The 22,205-nt window shown below is 38.0% G+C and overlaps 1 protein-coding gene across 3 annotated transcripts in view; it reads right to left on the bottom strand.

The window, feature by feature from the left end:
* The window catches only part of LOC149253542 (diacylglycerol kinase 7-like), a 410,992-nt gene that overhangs the window by 89,515 nt on the left and 299,272 nt on the right, over positions 1-22,205 (bottom strand). For 2 of the 3 annotated variants that reach the window (XR_016267102.1, XM_089459952.1), the window contains exon 9: positions 5,947-6,024. The exons of the other annotated variant lie outside the window; for it this stretch is intronic. Coding sequence is in view for 1 of the 2 variants with exons in the window: in XM_089459952.1 (XP_089316078.1) it covers positions 5,947-6,024 (78 nt within the window). In the remaining variant the exon portion in view is untranslated. The remainder of the gene's footprint in view (positions 1-5,946; positions 6,025-22,205) is intronic. 3 annotated transcript variants of the gene reach the window in all.

Genomic DNA, 22,205 nt, shown 5'->3' with positions numbered 1-22,205 from the left:
CTGCCCCTCCTATAACCCTAAGGACTTAGGGCAGGTCCCACTAGACTAGGGTTAAAGATTAATCCCCCTTGTAAGGTGAGAGAACAAGTTTACAGTCAAGATAGGTCAATCATCCAAATCAACTGTTTATACATACTAAATTCCCAAACATTAAGTAAAAGCACTAGATTGCAAAATGATCAAAGTACCTATTGAGCGGTAGTTTACCTTTATCCAATAGGAATGCCATATGGTGAGAGTTGTATGACTGGTGCAGAGAGTGGAGTTATTGGAATTTCATCATCATCAAGCAATGTGTAGGGCTACTGGCTAGTTGACTCTCCAAAATAGGAACAAAAGTTTTCTGCTTAACCCATTTGGTGGGTAACAAGGCCCATTTTAAACCTCAAAATTTCCCCAACGACTAGGTTCCAAACACATGTTCAAGCTACAAGTTCTAATCTGCTGAAAATCATCATGACAACAAGGGTTGTATTGCTAGAAAGCATATCTCAAGATGCTCATGCATTTTCAGGGGTAATAACACTGCATGAGAGTCTATTGCGAGCTTTGTTGCATGACACTAGATGGTCAAATAGTCTTATGTTATTTTTAATAAAGAGATGGTGAACCATGCCTTTTGGAGTTGCAACATGGCCTAGATTAAATCATGATTAAGTACTTGATGTTATATTTTCACTAACATCAATTGAAAGAAGCATTTTTTTGCGACAACTAGATGTTAAAACTTCATGGTACTGACATTCTGAATAGCATTCAGCTTATGGGTCTTTCATTCCTATGGAGATGTAGGAAAGTTTTATCAAGTACTCCTTTAAGTTCAATTTGGGAAAGTAAGTGCTCCTCTAAGTTAAATTTCAGAAAGTAATGAAATTGAATTAAAATCTCAAATCACAATTAGGTTATGTTTTTCAAAGTATGTGCTCCTCTAAGTTAAATTTGGGAAAGTAATGAAATTGAATTAAAATATCAAGTCACAATTAGGTTATGTTTTTCAGTATAGATATTATACTACAAAGTTAAGGGTTATGTTTTTCAAGATAGATATTATACTACAAAGTTAAGGCTCACATCCTTCCCTTCCTTGCCTATGTTTTTCAAGATAGATATTGATACTTCCTTGAGCTTTGGTTGACATTAATAACTTGAGTATTAATATAATATAAGACATTTATTTCAGACTAGAAAAGCATATTTCAAAGTCATCCCCCCTTGCATCTTGAAATCTTCCAACCTGAATTCAGTGTTGCAAATATTTTTTATTTTTCAAGTTTTTCAGATTTCTGTTTTATTCAATAATTTTCAAATTTTCGAGGCCAAGTTTATTTTTACTAATACTTTTTGAAATTTTATCATGTTTTTCCTAATATTTCCAATAAGCTTCATTTCAAACTCTCAACTATATATTCCCCAAACTAATATTTGCAACATAGCTTAAATTTAAAAATGTAAAGAGCCTAGATAAATCTTTGAAACACCCTTTGTTGTTATACTTGCAAATGATAAAGAGGATCAAGCACCAAAACTTACAAAACAGGTAAATATTGGTCTGCAGCCATTCTATTGTTAACCACTTTTTGTCAATGTTCCATAGGGACACGTCCCCTAGAGTTGCATGCATGCACCCCTCGCAGCCCATGCATCTAGGATGAGGGTGCATCTGAGGAAACATTTGTTTCCCCAGTGTGGGGGGCATGACTCCACAAAAAGGTGCTTCTAGGCATCCCTCCTCAAAAAGGGCTAAGTGTCCCCCCTTAATTTTCCTTGAAAACAATAATTTATAAGGGAGAAAGCTTAATATTCAACCCTAGGGGCCTACTAATGCTATGTAATTATTGGTAATGTTAAATTCTTAAAGTAAAAGGATTATTTTTACTTAAATATTTAACATTACCATGAAATGACTCAGGATGTTTGAAAGTGGTTCCAACCTCATCAGACTTCATATGGAGAAAATAAAATTTTATGCCCGATTCAAAATTTGGCAAACTTAACAGTTTTAAGGATTTCAAGATTGCGGGGATTGCAATGTCTCCATTGTATTCTACCAAGTATGAGGGTTTGGAACTAGCATTCAATCAAGAGCACCAAGCCTAGAATCACCCCTTTAGAGAGGAGACATGTGCCCCTCAATTTTGTTTAATAGCCCTTGAAATTTAAAAACAAAAAAAACAAAAACGAAAACAAAAATTAAAACTAAAAAGAAAAATACCTAACAAATATTAAAACCTAAACTAATTTGCAATCCCCAACTCACTCATTTGACTTAACAAGCTAACCTTTACTTGGCTTACCATTCAACGCTATCTGACTTACCAATTAACGATTGTCTCTCCTCCGCCGTGATGCTCCTTCAATGTTCATTGTCCATTTTTAATTTTCAGTTTTAGCTGTCAAGTCTTGGCTCTAGATATCAATGAGCTTAGACTGATACTTTGACTCATCACTCTTTACTATTTTTGAGTTTCAGTTATATCAATTTACCATTCTAGTCTTCAGACTTTAGTATCTGCTATAGTCTATTTTGCTTAGGACTAATTAGATTCTAGAATGATGAGTATGGATTCTTGTATTTCATTATTTAATTCAATTATGTATGGATCAATGTATTTATACTTTCTTTATGGAATATATATATATATATATATATATATATATATCCCAGTCTCAGTCTTGGTGGAACAGTGCTTTTCTGTTGGAAATACTGAAGGGGGGGTGAATCAGTATTCATTAGCAATTAGCACTTTTAAATATTTTCAAGGCATTAGTTAATCTTCAATTATTATTAATGTTTATGAGGTAATAATAGTAAATAAAAGAACATAGTAGGCACAAGAATTTAAGGTGGAAAACCCCCTCCGGGTCAAAAACCACCGAATGTTTTTCTAATAAATTCTTTATTCTTCAGCCCCAGCTAAAATGAAAGCAACAACTTCCTAGAATTCTAGAAAAGCATTCTTCTCCAACTCCCATTGGAAGGATGCCCCAACGCCCTGATTTCTTTAGTAATCAACTGAATGGATGCCCCAACACCCTAGCGAGCCACAACTCGCCCTAGCACCACCCTACCACCCTAAAGTGTTCACAGGCCCCAACCTGTAGGCGACTTCATACACCTGCCTAGCACCTCCCTACCACCCTATAATGACTGAAATAAGACAAGACTGTGGATTCCCAAACCACGGACAACAATCCACGATACTTTAAGATGTACAATAATTTTCGTGTACTTGACCAAATACCCAATCACTCTATGACCTGCAACTCAACCATGACATCATCCCAACATTGACTCATATACCTCCCAACACTACCTCTTCGACTCTAGGCAAAATGACACTTTTACAATCTTTACAATACTCTTTTACAAATGAATCTCTTACAACTTTACAATGATGACTCTTTTACAAATGACTTTTGGCCTTGATACTTCTTCACAATATGCAGATGGTTGTCATGTCTTCAAAGGATGTCCCATTGACTCTTGGCCTTGATACTTCTTCACAATATGCAGATGGTTTTCATGTCTTCAAAGGATGTCCCGCTGCAATGCTTCCTTTGATTTGATACTTCAGCTCTTGAATGCTTGTTTGATGTTGTGCTTGAATCTATGCAAAATTTTCCCGACGAAACCAAACCCAAAACAAAACAAAATACCCTTCAACTTACCTCTGCCTACAAAACACATATAAGTGCATAATAATGAATAAATACAAATTAAAATTACAATGCGTACCTGGAGTGTTCTTGTCACTTTTGTTGTTGACTTGTTGCAGCAGTAGACAAAGACTCCCACTCTTGATATAGGCATGGACTCTATGCAAGACTTTATCCAAAACTGACCTAAAGATATATACAATAAAAACTGATGACAGACCCTAGATTTGTGATGAACCAAGTTCTAAGTACAACAATAGAAACCATTCTATCAACTATGAAAAGACAAGTAACATGAACTTACAACATCATATAGATTAGCAGACTTGGTATAGCATCAAATGTGTAGTATCAAGAATAGGACATCCGAAATGTGGTATTAAAACTAACTGTGACATATAGAGACATAGAGATATAACCAAGACTCTGTATATACTTACATTGTCCTACAAAAACATATGTCAGAGATGATACTCAAAATTCAAATGTAAACACTAATCATACATACCTTGTTGTAGGAGACTTACCCTTGACTGTTGATGTGTGGTCCTTATTGTAGTGATCCTTGAATGCATGCTTTTTCTTGCATTCTAGGAGCTCGACATTGAACCTGTTATATCTATGTAATTTTAGATCACTAGGGTCTGAAATTTCGTCATGTGGTAGCCCTCTCAGTTCTCTTTCCAACCCCACAAGTCTGATCAAGATTGGATTCTTCAAGAAAGAGTTATGCCCAATCTCCCACGATGCCTGATTATAGACTAGTTCAGTAGAGCGAACTTGTATGAAGTACCATGTGTCACTATTTCGACCTTTGGCCCTGAAAACGCTACTCAACAAACTACAGTTCGTCCTCTTTCTGTGAGTATTTACGAAAATTGAATCCAATGCTCAGAGAGAAAGTTATGACGATTTTCCCAACGTCACCTGTTTGACATGGAATTAGGGAGCCTACGAAAGCCCTAACTTCCTCAAATCATATCTCCGAAAATATAGTGAACCAAGATCTGAAATTCTGTCACGAGGTTCATCAATATTTCGGCTCAAATGGGTTTTAATTTCAGCTTCTAAAGCTTCGCAACAAAACAAAAAAAAATTAGCGAAAATTCCATGATTACCTATTTGAAGCCACATAATCCCTACAAGAAGAGGATATGAGGGTCATTATTTATATGAATTTCTTGAGTTGAGAGGGTCCTCAACAAGTGAACATTGGAGGGATTTTAGGAGCAAATTTTTTTTTATTAATTATTGACTATTCAACGACCAGAACCAATTATCAGTGCTATGCCACAACCCCATAGGGTTTTAGCCCACTAACTGGCGTTACTAACTTCAAACATGAATATCTCTCAAACCATAAAGAATTACTTGGCATGACATATATCAATAGAAACATCTCAACGAGTAGAATCCATCTAGAAGATCCTTGACTAAGAATAGAGTAATTTGTCAAGCCAAAATGCCCATGCAAGATCGGGTTAGCCCCTAGTGCTGCTTGGGTTGACATCAATGACAACCACTGATCAACATTTTCATCAATACCTTGCACATTTCTCCATGCAAATAAACTTAAAAAGTTATTTTATTTAAATTGTTGGGAGGATTTATCGTAAGTACTGAATATAACTAAGTAAAAAGGGTTTACAGAAACATATAATTTGATCTAAAAAAATTCAAATAAATCTAAATAAAAGAACTAACACCATTGCATTCTAATCTATAACTAGTCTAGCTACATTTGTTTTTTTAAACACAGTAAGAAGATATGAACACATTTAAATAAGAATAAATATTAGATCTCTCAAGGAGATGGAACAAATGGTTACGTGCCATACCAATTTTTTAGATAGCCTTTACTTTTATTGACTTTAACCAATCTAAGAAAGAAGATTAAAGCCAACAAAACTAATAGTGTTCTATTATAATTTATAGATAGTTATATGTAATTTTTCAATTATAAATTATGACTTAAGCTATTGGATATTTTCAAACTCATTTAAAATACCCAATAACACCACCCCAGGTTCAAGGGGTACATTGAAAACAATTTATTATTTTTCTATTAACATATGTATATGATAAATGAAAACATATTTCAAGTGAATAGCAAAAGGACGAAGTTCATTGCGCTGCCATATATGAAACATAATCTTACAAAACTGTTTGAATTTTAAAAAGAATTAAAAGTGTGGCCTATTAATTTTGAAGCAATGTTCATTCTAAATATAATTTCTAAGAAGTAAAGAAAAAACAAAACTCTAATATTTTTGTAGTCCAAGGAAATACCTTGATGGAATAGCAATTTCTTCCCATGCAGATCCTTTTCTCCTTCTAATGTAAAGTCGTAAAATATTATTAATTCCACTGCAAGAATTGAATATTCATGTCACAATTTCAATAGATCTTTTAAACCTTAACACGAAAATTAACAATGCAGTTTCTTCATATTTGAAAAACACCAACCAAAAAAATGAAAAAACTATTTTTTTTATGATGGTCACTATCTTATGGAAGTCATCTCAAATGAAATAATCATTAGATATTTGTTTATAAGCTTACACAATAAACACATAACAAACACATTAGGCATGTTAGCCAAGTTGTTACAAAGCATTTATCTCATCACTCAAGGCACATGATAAATATCAAAGATATAGTTACAAGGTCACGGCACATGATAAAAGTGAAAAATATAATTACAAAGTCAAGGTGCAATGCATACCTACTCAAGCAATGATGCCAGGGTGATTATAAAATAAGGGCATTGTATGATGATTTGACCCATATCATTAGAGAAAATTACAAGTCTCACGGGGGATTCACTGGGGGAGCAATACCATACCACGTGCATTGATATTGGGGGATATATGAGGATGAAATGACATACTATATCGAGCATATAAATGGGGTATGTCGAAAAGTGTAACTAGGTTCGGTCTTCATAATGACATATGTAATTGTGATTTTATGTAATTGATGAAAAGAAGAAATAAAAATATTTTTGTAAGTACTTGAATCATGGGTTTCATGTTCAAGGAATTTTAATTTAGTTAAGGTTCCCATTGTGAACCTTTAGCTTTTGCCATCTAGTCATAAAAGTCAAATTGATTCAATGTCATGTATGAAGGACCCTTCTGTTGAAGAATGGAGGGCAATGGTGTTTATTAATATTCTTCACACTTGATAACAATTTGTGATGCACTTTGACAATTTATCTTCTTCTTCTTACTAGTGAGTGTGTTTCATCACACTGTTACCAAAACAAAATAACAAGAACACAAAGTTTGGCTCTCTTCTAGGGACAAAACCTCTCCACTCTTGAGAGGAAAACCCTTTGTAAGTTTTCTCTTATTGAAGCTTCTTATTTGAACAACTGCCAAACCATAGACCCTTGAATAGGATAAGTCAAAGCCTTCCTCTTTCTGCACTATAACCTCTGGCACATGTACCTCTTTCTTCGGTACTTTGCTCCTCTGCACTTCGTCCTTCTTTTGCTGCTTTTCTAAGTTAGACTCTCTTCTTCTTAGGAGAAACCCTAGAATATTAAGGCTTCTTTACTTCGCTTTAGAGAGAACCTTCTTCACTTTCCTTAGGAGACCTTGTAGACCTAGTTACACATCCGAATGAGGCTTCTAAATGTGCTTCCTTCAACTGTTGTCAAATCCGCAAAAAGTACACTGCTGAAATCTTCGCACGTGTGGACAGAACCCTAAAACAGTCCCCTTATCTTCATTGTCTTTTCCTTGATCCTTCGCTTGAGAGAGTGGTCTTGTAGGCTTGGTTTGAACCCTAAACAATGAGATATGGGAGCTGTTAGTAACTATTGTCATAACCGCAACCAACCTTCCTTATCCTCACATGTGTGGTTGTAGCTACCCTAGAAATGGTCTCCTTAACTTCGGTTGTATACCCTTCTTCCTCGCTGTCCTTGGAGACCATATATACTTCCCTTTAACTTCCTTTCTCGGCTTATCTCCTCGCTGATTTCATAGCTTTGTCCCTCCTTTTCAAGTCGACTTGACTGTTCATTAGGGCGACTTGACTGTTTCATCACAATTCATTGTTTATTCATTATTTGGCTCCTTGGAGACTTCGTTGAAGCTAGGAGAGGATTTGACTTGACTTGGAGGTGTTCCTGTGACCTTGTACATTGACATACATGATGTAACATGCCCTCAAAGGGTCTCATCATAATTACATTTTGACTTTGACTCTCTAGAAGCACTTTAAAATGTGCTTCACCTATTTTCAATGAGCAAGAAACTCATTGACAAATAATATAGAAAATAATTTCTCTTTTCTTGAATAAATACAAATATCAAAATTCAATTTATGAAGACCTCGCCTAGTTACATCTTCTTCAACACCTTCTTGGGCATGTTACATTTTTGTATGAGTCATTAAATGTATAAGAAGGCCCTCTAGGACCAAGCAAAGGCACCTCCTACAAGTCGACTACAAGATGGAATAAATGATCTCCACCAAAAGACATGTCGGCTCACCCTCTCTCAAGTCAGTATAATTGACTGGGAAACAACTATCAATAGGCACCTCGACCTTATTTCAGAACACAAATTTTTGGTGAAGAAGAGGACTCAAACAAGAAGTGTCAAAGTGTCAAAGAAGATAGTCTTATAAAAAACGAAGAGAAGGGGAGTTAGAGCGAAGTCTCTAGCAGTATTTTTGAAACTGATTTGGGATAATCTACTCCAAACATGCAAGGAAAAAGTGTTTTCCACTGCAAAAGAAGTCGAGCTCTTGTTGTGATACTCGTAGGTCATAACAAAGAGAAGATCAAGGTATATTACAAGACGAGTTACCAAGGAAGAGACCTCCTACTAAACCGAAGGAAATCAAGACATAAGAGAAGGTCATATGCATGAGTTAGGGTTTCTAAATTACGGCGACAGATTGGAAACCTAATTCAAGGAGGTTGAAATAAGCGAAAGTTTGAAGCAGAAGGAAGTCAAAGTTGAAGAGAAGCCGAGAAGGAGGAAGGAGTAGAAGGATGACTATCGTTGAATAAGGATCTCATCAAGGAAGCTTTGTGTCTTGGTCTTGGACTCACAGATAGGTGAAGGGTCTTGGTCTTGGTATTCATCAACTGAAGTCTCTATAAGAAGAAGAATTTGTTCGGGTTTTCCTCTCAAGCGGGAAAGGTTTTAACCCTAGCTGATAGCCTATATTCTGTGCCTCTAGTCTCTTTATGGTTTATGCATTGGTAGCTATTTGATGAAGAATAACACTATACTAACATAAGTAAAAGAAGATCCTAATCTAAGAAGTAAAAAGCATTCACAAGAAATTATCAATAAAAGAGAAATCACTTAATCTCGATGCCCTAGATTCCTCAACATGGTATCAGAGCTAAGGTGACTAAGTCAAGGGAAGGCATCTTATCAAAGGACACTTAAGAATTAAATCTCAAGGAAGGCATCAAAGCGAAGATCATCTTGAAGTTAAGATCTACAAAGGAAGCATCATAACCCTAGATCAAACAAGTCTACAAAGAAGTTTTGGAACCCTCAAGCCATCTCAAGAGATCTCAAAAGACCTAATTAAGTTAAAGAACTTATACATCAAGCAAGACCAAGAACGTTGTCATCAAGATTCTAAGGTGATCTCTCTCTCATTGAAGCAAGATCCCTACCATTAAAGACATAATCAAGAAGTCATCATTGATCTTCATTAACAAAGACATCACCACCAAAGGATCCAAAGGATCTCTCTCTTTGTGAGATCAAGGATCATTATTGAAGAAAACTATCTTCTTCACGAAGAAGTTTTCTATCCTCTATATCACCATCAACATCAAGGAAGCAATAAGGAGAAGGAGCATCCTATCAAGTAAGTATATTTATGTCCACATTTGAATCTATCAAAATTGGCTTTTTGCAAGGAATGTAACAAATTGGTTGGGGCTTCAAAATATCTTGCATAAAGTAGGCATCCAACAAAAGCACCATTTAATGTTGTAGCAATATCAGAATGAAGCCATGAAGGGCTACTAGATCAAAGCATGGTAACGAGCAAATACAAAGAAGCATCCATGTGAAGAGTAGTCTGAAGCATCGACAAGATGACAAAGAATAACCAAATGACAAGAGAGCTTGATATATGACAAGAACACCACTTTCCACGAAGGAAGCAATGAAATGACAAACCAGGAAGGAAAGTGATCGATGGATGCTGCCCTACCAAGAAGAAGTTCGAACAAAGACTTCATGACATCAAAGAAAGGAAGGAGATCAAGCATCTAGAGGACCCACGAAGAAGAAGTTTTGATGAATGGACAAGTCCCTAGCTAAGAGGGAGTTATAACAAGTTCCCAATTACAAAGGAACTTGGACAAGTACCTTGTCAGAGGATACTTGGGCATGTCTTCCTCAATTGAAAGGAAGAGATTGACACAACATTCTTGTCTTCACTTGCTAAGAAAGAATGGGACCATTGGCTAATCATCTGGCATCTGATACTCTTTGAGGATGTGTAGGGCATCCAGGGCAAAAGTAGGCAAGAGGACCGATATTCTTTGAGGGATGGGAACCCAAGATAAGAGTAGTCCTAGAAGTTCATACTCAGTGAACACCTGGGTGGGTATGTACCTTGAGAGACAATGACTAAGATGACTATAAGTCATTGGTCTTGCCAACATTGTGCTCTGATCTATTGAGAGATAGAGTTGTCAGTCAAGGCCTTGCTGCAAAAACAATGTTGGTTAGTATGATGCTATAACAGATGGATTTCCAATCCGGTTTCTATTATGTGAATTCTTCAAGATTGAAACATAGCCAAACACCTTGTAATGTTGTATGAATACCTCCCTAGTTAAGAGGGAGAGTTGAAGGAAATGTAACTAGGTTCGGTCTTCATAGATGTACTTTTGATATTTGCATTTATTCAAGAAAAAGAAATAATATTTTTATAATATATGTCAATGAGTTTCTTGCGCATTGAAATAAGTCTAGCGCATGATAAAGTGTTATAGGTGAGTCAAATAGTCAAAAGAAGATGTTGAAGACCTTAAGGGCATGTTGCACAATGTATATGTTTGTAGAAGAGTCAAACAATATCCCTCCAAGCAAACTCAAGTCTCCTCCAAAGCAAAGGCACCATCAAAGAAGCTATCCGAAGCAAAGACATCAAGTCGGCCTACAAACAGCTAGTCGCCCTAAAGGAGGGACAAACCTCTATATATAGAGGTTGTCCACTCCCTCAAAAGGCAATGCACTCATATCTTTGAAAACAGTGAAGTAAGGAGGCAAGATAAGGGTGAACAAAGGACGAAGAAAGGATCTCCAAGTGCAAAAAACAAGAAGGGTACACAACCGAGCTTAAGAAGATCGTTTCTAGGGCAAGTTACAACCACACATGCGAGAAAGGGAGGGTTGTCTTTGCGGTTATGACAACAGCAACTCACAGCTGATATATCTCACTATTTGGGGCTAGTAAACTAGGCCTATAAGGCCTCCCAATCAAGCAAAGAAGAAGGGCACTCAAGCAAAGTATAAAAGAGCATACAACATCAAGTAAACCATCACATGTGCGAGAAATTAGGGCTGCAGGACAGTCCTACCAAGTTTGTACTTACATCTCAAGGAAGAAGCTCATTTGGTCAAGAGGAAGGAATGGATCATCACGAATAAGGAGTCTGATCATAGACCAAGAATAAGTGCCTCTTCTAGAGCAAGTGCAACAAGGTTTCACAACAGTTGAAATAAGAACTAAGTGTCGGAAGGAGGAGGACAAAGTGTCGGAGAACGAAGTGCCGGAAGAAGAAAGTGTTGGGGAACAAAGTGCAGAAAGGAGGAAGGACTTGACTTGTGCTTGGAGGATATTCTTGTCAAGGGTCTAGGGTTTGGCATTGATCAATAAGAAGCTTCAATAAGAGAAAGTCACCGAAGGGTTTTCCTCTCAAGAGAGGAGAGGTTTTGGCCCTAGCAGAGAGCAAACATCTTGTGTTCTTGTTCTTATGTTTTTGGTAGCAGTTTGATGAAGTACACACACATGCATTAATAAGAAGAAGAAGAAGATTAAGCTAGCAAGAAAAAGTAAAAAGACTGCACAAATTGTTATCAAGTCAAGAAGAACCACTCTACACCTAATTGCCCTTGATTCTTCAACATGAAGCCCTAGCATGGCCCTTTCTTCTCAGTCGTCAACCTCCTTTTCCTTGTTGTGGGCTCCTTTAGGCCTTTCAACCTAGTCGCGGGCCTCTAAAGGGCCTTGGCTTGCCTCCCCATCCCTTGTCGTGGGATTAAGTGCCCTTCTAGCCCTCTCGGCCCTCCTTTTTCTCCTCCATCCTACTTACTTCCTCATCTGCTCAACCTTTTCGTCCTTTCCTTCTCCTCTGGTCACCGTTGTAACCTAGTCACGAGCCCTTAAAGGCATGGGCCTGCCCTTGTAACCTAGCCACAAGCCCTTAAAGGCCTGGGCCTACCCTTGTAACCCCTGTCATAAGCCTTGGCAGGCTTCCTAAGGATTGTCATGGGGCTTGGCAGCCCCTAAACCCCTATCTGCATCCCTGGGCTTCCCTTGCCTTAATGCAAGCATATAAGGCCTCTTTGCCTCTGCCACAAGCCTCATTAGGCTTGGCGTTGCCTTGCCTTGGACTTTGTCCCTCTTCTTTGGCCTTAACCTTCCCTGATTTTCCCTCCTTCCCTCTCTGTGGTAAGCATTTGATTTTAGGACTGATTTTTGGTGTACTTTGCAGAGGTGTTGGAATAAAGTATTGTGATATTAGGTGCCATAGCCATTGAAAGAAATTTGGCAAGTGGGCTAGTTTCTTCAAGGCCTAAGGCCTAAGGGTTTAACCTCTAAACCCTAAGATTCCTCACTCTTTTTCTACAGCAAGATAAACTCTTCATGACAGTGACATAAGACACATTAAATTGGGATGTAACTAATCCATAAGTCGCCTAAGTCATTGAGTAACATATTGCATTGGTTGGGCACTCATATTTTGGCATAATTCATGGAAAATAAGTCACTATCATCTCTGCATAATAATTCGGGTCTATAACAGTGAATTTTAGGATCATAAGAAGGCCAAGTACATTAAGGACATTTTGCATTTTAAGTACTCCTATGAAATTGAGTAATTTGGGCTTGATTGATATATTTGGCATTAAATAATTCATCGAGTAATCTACTGTTGTCAGAAAAGTTGGATTATTGCTCATTTGGATAAAGTTGGAACATAAGTAGCATAACTACTTTCATTGGTTCATAGTAATTGAAGGCGTTGTTTACATTAAGTTGCTAAAGGATTTGACAATTGACGAAGTATCTTGTTGCTAAGAAGACACTAACACTTTGATTGTTTCTTGTAAGTTGTATAAATTTCAAGTTTGCACTTAGAAGCTCACTCAATAAAGCACTTAGCATTAATCTCAAGAATATCTTGTTGAGTATCTGTGTTACATCAATTGCTTCTTTGGAAATCTAATTGTCCCTATCAATCTAATTGGCATTGAAGTAACTTGTTTGAAGGAGCATTGAATCATCTATGATCTAAGTGTTTTTAACTTGAAAAATTGTGGAATATCTAAGGAATAAATGGCATTAAAAAATCTAATTTGGAAAGCCTCTAAGAACATTGATAATCTCATATTGTCTCATTGGCTAATTGTTATAAGTGGATAAGTGCTCTAGTTTCTTTACTTGTTATCATTGTCATCATTTCTTGGTTAATATCTTTGTGGATGATAACTTTATCTTGAGCATATTGGTGATTTTTTATTAACGAGATTATTAAGCAATTGTTCTGTGGATATATCTTCTATCATGTTGGCACTTGTTAATTTGGCACATATTCTTACGGTTGAGATTGTCCCTTATTTACCATTGTTAAGTACCTATTGTCATAACTCAAGATCAAATCTTAATTAAGTACTTAAAGAAACGTTAACAATCTCACCTTAAGAAACACTCATTCACCTTGCATCTCATTCTAGAGCTCATTCTGCATTTAATAATTTACCTCCAAGCATAAGCTTGGTTGATAGAGAATAGAACCACCTTTCTCCTCTAGCTTGAAGAGCCTAGAACCTCTTTAGTGCTTAACACAGTGACCTTGCAGTCGTTAGAGCCACAGTCTCTGCAGCGTCGAAGGCACCAAGTGGTTAGTACCTAAGGGGAGGTATCGTTAATCAAGTCTTTTCTTCCTTCCCCTTGGCCTCTTTCTCACAACCTACTCTAGAGACTAGCTTCAAAATAGTTAAGAGGAAAGATACACCTAGAATAGGCATCTAATTAAAAGCAATCAAGATTCTTGCATCACACCTAAGTCTTAGGATCTGCATAGCATATAGGATAGTTAAGCATTCAAGCAACGATTGTTCATCCGTTTACTTGGTCTTTAATCAATATAAAACAAGAAATTGACTCCATAAAGCACTGGTCTCACATCTAAATATAATCTAATCTATAAATCTTGCTAAATCAACCAAGTGGCTAGGCCATTCAATCGTGTCTCCCGAACTCGTTGGTTGCCAACTTGTCTTTCATTTTTCTCTTCTATTAGGAACTACCCCCCATACCCTGTTGTTGGGAGACAAATAGAATAGAGAGGTCGGGGATCAAGAGTGACAGCCCCCGACCTAAGCCGTTATCGCACCATGCCTGTACAATCTGAGTGACAACAAGACCCAGGAGAATCCACGCAAGGCCTAGGGTTAGAGGATGATCTTTAATGAGATATCTAAGTCAAGCAAAGATGAGAAAGGACAAAACAATGATTAACTTCCTTTGAGTTTTCAAGAGCAAATGACCTTTGGAATGTCGCTAACCAAAGAAGTTCAAGGATAGGATCAATTTTGAAGCGAGGACTTGATATTTCTCTCAAACTAGCCACGAGAATTGCTTCAAATCTTGAGAGAAGCTAGAGGAAACCACAACACAGTATCCTACCAACTCGCACCCCAAGGAGACCTCTCTAAAGAAATTTTCACAAGGCCCTAGATGGCCTTCTAGGGTTAGGGCAGAAAGTTGAAAAAGGTGAAGAGAGAGGTTTGAGAGTTGATCACCTAGGAATGAGACCCAGTGCCTTAACAATTGGCAGAAATGGAGTCTAGATTTCCTTTGATGAAAAGACTTTGTTCTATCAAGGAGTCCCATCTATCCTTCGCTCACCCTAGGGGTCAGCAAGTTGATTACAAGAGGAATTTATACTTCGCTTGGCAAAATATGATGGAGTTTCAAGGATGCAAGTTTAGACAAGCTTCTACGAATCACATTTCCTTATGAGTAATGCATGCAATGCTTAAATAACCAAGTCATTTTCAATAATTCGCATCAGATTAGGGCACAAATAAGATTCTGACAAGCTATTATCCATCCATCACATTTGCAATAATAAGCTCCAGGACAAGATAGTGAAAATCCCAAACATCAAAATGCATCAATAACATCCATTTTCGTCCATCAATTACAGGTCCGAATTCCTTCACAAGAGAAAATCCCAATCCAAGTGATGATGATTTATAAATGAGGCTCTCCTTCTATTTATATGAGCCTCCACAAATTCGATTTCATCTAATTAGCCTAATAAGCCTCTAATGTGCAAAATACCAAGCCTATTGGTGACAAGCCCACCAAATAGCTCAAAAGTACAAAACAAGCCTTCGTACTGAGGCAAAATGATAAAATAATTGTGCGAACGGTCGTTGCAAGGGCAAGATAAGTCCTCCATGTGCCATGATGAAAAGGAGGGCTCTCAAAATGATGACCAAGGGGGGCAGTCCCTTGGTTTCCAAGCAAAACACCTATGGTGCTCCCAACTGGCTCTAGGGCACAATCAATGGTCTCACGGGTCTCCAACTAGATCAAACATGTCAATGCTCCATCAATAAGGGCTAGAATGATGAAACAAGCCCTCCCATGTCCCTCCGGGTGAGACAAAACCCCAATTAGGCTTTATATTTGCTGCCAATTGTCAGGTGCAAATATGTCGTCAGTTGGTGCATCATCATCTTTCTATAACTGTGGCATGAGCAAGCAATATGTGGTGCTAAAGAAGCCCAAGGCATGGCAATCAATGATCTACTGTGGAGGAGGCCCATGGCTCTCAAAGTTCACCCTACAAGTGCCATTATGACCCTCTATAGGGCTTGGACCCCGTATAGAGAGACCAAGTCCAAATGGTGACCCACTTGCAATCCTATATAAGATCCAATGTGTCTCCTCACCTTCCAGTACAACAATTCATTAGTGTAATTGAGTAAATAAGCTTGCTAACGAGGGAAAAAAGTGGACACTTCATAGTGGCATGCCCCTCCTAATGGGATTTAGAGTGTACAAGTATCACCAAGCTCAACAAGAGAGGTGAATCAAGGTCCAAGGACCCTAGTAGGTGGTTTCGACCTCTAAGGGAGTAACAAGTTCATGGTACATTCGTCAAATGGTAAGTGTCATCTGAAATGATGGTGGAACGGAGTGGGGGTAACAAGGAAGGCTCCAAGCCACATGCCATTGTACAAGGCTAGCCATAATGAGGGAAGCCCACACATTGGGTGTATCGATGTAGGAGGGAGCAATCGTGGTACATGAGTTACCCCGACCTTTGATTTTCCATCCTTCTTCACATGCATTTTGCCTTTTATTGACTTTTTTCTTCACTGCTCATGGCTCCAAGGGATCAGAGCATGATGTGTATGATAAAGCAGTGAATAACCCCTTATGGTTGGCTAGTTCATCACCCACAAGGGTTTGGAACAATCATGGGTTCCTAAATGATGTAGGTGGCACACATAGGGGGTCTAGGAACCAGAGTGGTGGCTATAGTGATAGGGGGTAGAGCTCATGTCTGACTTTTGCCCACATGCTAAATTTTTATGCCTCGGCCATCTTTTGCATTTAATGGTACGTTTCCTATTGTAAGTGGCTAAATTATGCTTTTAGCTTTCCTTTTAGTTGTATCAACTTCTGGAGCATCGTTCTAGGCCCGACCTAGATTGTGGGCAAAGGGGAGGGGAGCCTAACACTTTGTTGACCCAATAGACAAATGTGGACCCGAATGGGAAAAGTATGAAAAGGGGTTATAATGAGCGGAAGGGAGCGAGATATATGATATCAGGAAGTAGGATCACGCAACCAAAATTAGGGTTTCCCATGTGCCACTCCTAAAGCTAGTAGCCCATAGAGGAGATCAAACGAGATTAGGATACAAGATTAACCACCAAGTTGGGACAAGGGAACAAGAATAAAATCAAAGCCTATTCTTTTCTGCTGAATCCCCCTACTAATACATGTCCAAATGTGTCCAAGAAAAGCAAGCCTAAACACCCAATTGCATAATGAAAATCCATACCTTCGGGATTGGAAGTCCGACCTTTAAACATACAATCATATCAAATGGGCGAGGGCACATAATGGTTGGCTCAAACGGCAAAGAATGGTGGCACATCGAGCTATCTGGTAGCTGCAATGGGGTTGTTTGTTATCGGTTGAAGACAAACTTGCGAGAAAAATTCTCCTATAGAGGTCACCCACTAGTGGTGGGTAATAATTCACACGTGTGTAGTCAAGAGAGAGAGATAAATGTTAAAGATGAGCATGTCCTTCTTCCTCACTGAGATGCCCAGAATATTACTTGCCATATGAGAAGTCGAATGGTGCCTTGTGGAGGAGGTTGAATGCTCTATATATAGTGTTCTTCCTATTTGAATGGGCGTTACTCTTCACTAGGGCTGAATTGACTTGAGAGAGGGCCGAATTGACAAGTTTAGAGCCAAAAAATTCAAAATTCAAGTTTCAAAATTTTCTCTTTAAAATCTAACATGAAAAACATGTCTTATAATAATTCTTTCAAGGGCTAATCAATGAAATGACATGAAGAACATGTCTTACAAATATATTATATATTTCAAGGGCTAAAATATTTAGGTCAGAGACAAGTGTAAAACCCAACCAGCTTCTTTTTCTTAGACATTCATTGAATGTTCAACGAAGACACAATGTACAAATATCATCATGATTCATGAGACATAAATATTTCCACATCAAACACATTAGGCCTCCTAAGGCCAACCCTCAAAAGATGGTAGCATACATATTTGACAAGGAGGCATTCACAAGGCCTCCACTAGACATCTGAAGTCACTGTCATAAACATCACATATCCATGTCTCAAATCATGTTACTGTCAAGTATCACTACCATCATCATTGTCATAAGGTCACTTTCCACATATCACTGTAATAAAGGATGCTCCCATAGGATCATGTCATACATATCATTGTACATTGCCATATATTGCGTTATCGTATTGAGACACAACCATACATCAAATATATACCACCATACATCAAGGTGTTACTGTCATACACCAAACGGTCACTACCATTTCAATGTCATTACAATAAATCAATGTCACATCACTGGAATACATGACTATCATAACATTTTCATGAGCACAAGTATCATAGCCACAAAGGCCACTATCCTTTATCACTGCCATAGATATTTCCTTTCATTGTTGTCATTATCACTGGCATGCCATACAGCATTATCATACTTATCACTGTTATATTCATCATATAGGATAGAAGATGACCTTTGAACATACTCCTCAACTGCTTGACCCACAGTCCATACTTATACAATTTTTCTCCTTAAGTAGCACAGAACTATAATGAACCATTTCAAACTAAAAGGAACATTGAGATATTAGCATGTATACGAAGCATGCATATGATAGCTACATATGCATGCATTGCATGTACTTCATATTAACTTATTATGGAATTGCCTAGTAAAAGATAAAACGAAATAATTATCAAAAATTCTAAGTGAATACCTAACTTAGTATATTGAGGGAGGTACTTGATGTATGTACCACCACCTTAATATATGTAACTATACAAAATAAAAGGAAAAAGAATGTATTATAGAAATAAAAGGGTAAAAATTCATTGAATATAATGCATATTATATAAAATAACAAAGGAGATACAATATCCAAAATATACAAGTAATTACAATATATATTAAAATAATCTAAAAGATGAAATTATAGAATACAAACCAAACTAACAAAAAAAAGAACCTATTAATATATAATGCAATAAAGAGGATCATAATGTAAAGTCACAAAGAGTTAACAAAGAATACAAATAAGGTATAAAAGAAACTCGTCAATCTTTGACCCAAGTATCAAATGCTTGTTCAACCTAAACCTAACGCTTATCACCTTATCCCTCCGCTAGAGGAACCACGAACAGGATTCACCATTTGGAGGCAGGTGGGGGAAATTCTATATAAGAAAGGCAAAGGAGGAATGCAGGGAGAGGGATCTACTAGATGGAAAGGAAGTGCAGTTTGGACAAGAATTTAATCACAATTGGAGATTTGAGTAACTGTTCTTGAAGCTTTGGGCACGAGGACCAGAGTACTTCAATTTTGAAGTATTTTGGAGCTGGGTATCAAGATTGTGCCCAGTTTGGCACGGAGGTTTTGGTTATTTTGGTAACAAGTGTAAATTTGGAGCTACAACAGCTCGAGATCGACTTCAAATGCAGAAGCCAGGTATGTACCTATGTTATTAATTGATAAATTTTGCTTTAAAAATTTCACTGTCTGGATTTTGAGCAACAATTTTGTTAAACTTTGTTAAATTCTGAAATTAAGGCTTCACAGAGCAACAATTTTGTTAAACCTTGTTAAATTCTGAAATTAAGGCTTCACAAGAACTAGGACTCTCATGTACATTTATACACATTATTCCAAGCACTGCTCAAGATCAAACATACAATTCTACCATAGAAAACCTTATGCAGAGAGACACATATACATACCTCTTAGAATGACATCAATTATCTCAGTTCTGTGCACTGAAAATCTGAAGATACTTGACCCTGGTTAGGGCACCAGAACAGCCCAATTCAGCCCTTAAATTCAATTGCAATACCCTTCCAGACTTGTGCTGCCTCTCAAGCAATTTCGGCTCAAAGAATAGGTCTATATCAACCTCACACCAACTCAAATTAAGGGCTCAGTCCCCCTGCAATGTCACAAGAATGATATGGCCTTGTCACTGAGGAAGTGTGCTAAGTATTAATGTCTAGAGCTGTTAAAATTGGCAACTAGGGCCAAACTCCATGTGGGTCATCTTATTAATGGCAGCTGATATTTTTCTTGGATCCCGCTCATTGAGAGGTGTAGGATTGATCTAAAGATCATCCGATTCCGATAAGTATTCATCGAGATATGAATTTATTTGTGTTATGGGACACTTCGTCAAGGTCGCCCAGCAACCAAATAAACCCCACATGTGCTCAACGTTTTAGTATAAATAGAGGTGCCTTGAAAGTCATTTTCACACACGCTTGGGATCTCTTCCTCTCTACTTGTCTTTGGGTTTTAGTGGGAGGAGAGATCCTAAGGGATTACGTTGCCCTAATGGAGAAGCCCTAAATCAACCTCTACACAGTCCTAGGAGGAGACACCTCTACGCATTCAAGAAGGGTTCTATATGTTGTCTTAATGGAGATAAAATGCCCTAGCCACAGTCCAATCTAGGAGCTCAAGTTGTTGTCCAAACATGCCCTAATCAGTTGTTAAGGAAGGGCTAATGTTGCCCTATACTCAGTCCTAATGGCAAGTTCAATACTACCCTACCCACAGTCCTAAAGAGAGTGGTTTAAGCCGCAGTCCAAGAGAGAAGAAACTTGCCCTATATACTGCCCTAACCTGCTCCTATACGCAACCCTAGCCTGCCCTAACTCGTTGTCTAGAAGAATGCCCTAACAGCAGTCTACAAAGGCTACTTAGCCGCAGCAAGAAGGGAGTTGTTAGACGATCATCTATACGCAGCAAGGTAAGACCTTAACACTATTTTTGGAAGGGCTTAGGACAGCGCTTGGAGGCAACAACCATGAGACTTAGCCGCAGTCTATATATAGCCAAACACAATCCAAAGATGATGATTGGATGCCCTAGCCGCAGCAAGAAGAGACAGCAAGGTAATGTCACTTCAGGACAGCATGGAGAGCTTAGTTCAAAGGACAAGTTGTTGTGGAAGTGTGGATTAGTTTAAGGGTTGTTTGAGGGTGCAAACAGGTCTTGAACAGGGTTGTCTCAAGGATCAAGGAGCTGTGTGTAGGGTTGTTAAGACCAAGCCCAAATCAAGATAGTTTGGACTGCAATCAAGGGGTTTTGAAGTGAGTTGTAGATGACAGCTATACTGTGATAGGCAGCAGGCCTTATCACCTCAAACAAGAGACAACGTGGATAGGCTTGGGGCAGATCTATGCACAGTATGTACAGTGGCATAATGATGTGATAGGTGGTAGCATGATGAAGGCATATGGTGCTATATGGTGTAGCCTTGGGATAGCAATGAAGCTTGATGGAGCAAGCAAATGGGACAACAGTATGGCAACCATGGAATGGCAATATCACTAACAGTGGGACAGCAGTATGGTACATGGGACAGCAGTGGCAACATGAGGTCCAGCAATGTGATGATGAGTGCAGCATGGTGCAGCACGGTGAGGTGTAGCATGATGTCGAGATGCAGCACAATGATAGGTGAAGAAGTCACCTTGGAGAATCAGTTGAAGCAGCATGTCTTCAACTAATCTCATGTAGAGATGATCTATTCTCTTATCTAGAAAGTCTAAGCGTTGACCTTTGTTGTAAATGTATTATCTCTCTCTCTCTCTATCTCTCTCTTTACTGAACTATTGAAGACGTATAAGAAGAATTGATCAAGGGTTTCCTCACATTGGGGTTTGTCCCTGGCTAGCGCCACATCTTGTGTCCTCTTGTCTTGGCTTGTCTTCTGCGATTTATGTTTATGTTCTATCTGCAGTTTACTTAAATGTTGATGTAATTGCTAATCTAGAAAAGGTAATGAGCTCACTGTGAAAATTGAAATAAATTGCTCCAAGCATAGAACATACCTAAAATTAACAAGAACTGCCAAGAGTCAAACTATCAAGGCCTCGGCGTTGTTCTTAAGATAACCAGTCCTTAAACAAAGTACTGTGACATTCTAATTAGATGATGCAACCTTCTCTCAAATGATACAGACCTCGCCACATGAAAGACACAACAAAAAAACCTTCACAAAATTTGACCAATAATTTCTACTAGATTTGACCTGTCTAGATCAAGAGGAAACAAAGAGTTTTGATCTTCCTTCTTCGCTCCAAGAGACATCCTTTAGTATTGTGGCTATTTCAAATAGAGTGATTGAACAAGGATGTGATTTGAATGATCTCCAGGGTCCTCTATTTATTAAATTTGATGGAGGAGACAAGGGGTCTCTTATTTGCCAATACGACCCTTCCTTAAGTGAGGTTGGCTTTATGAAGTGCCCATTTAATTTGATCTTTAATAATATTAAATATATTTCACCATGTGCCTTAGATATTTCTTGCCCAAATAATGTTGTCACATCAAGTAGGAGTGCCAAGAACACATGAATAATATTTTTTCTCTTTGTTCAATTTGAATTCTTCTTTCTTATGGGACAAGATGGGCTTCCCTTAGGGTAGTTGGGTTCCTATGGGGAAATTCGTCCCATAGCTACCCCAATTCTC

This window comes from Pinus tabuliformis, chromosome 7, assembly GCF_031772625.1.
Source record: "Pinus tabuliformis cultivar Carrire ecotype Pingquan chromosome 7, CPIR1, whole genome shotgun sequence".
Classification (NCBI taxonomy): Eukaryota; Viridiplantae; Streptophyta; class Pinopsida; order Pinales; family Pinaceae; genus Pinus; species Pinus tabuliformis.
The sequence above is the reverse complement of the archived record's forward strand: the minus strand, read 5'-3'. Positions and strand labels throughout refer to the sequence as shown.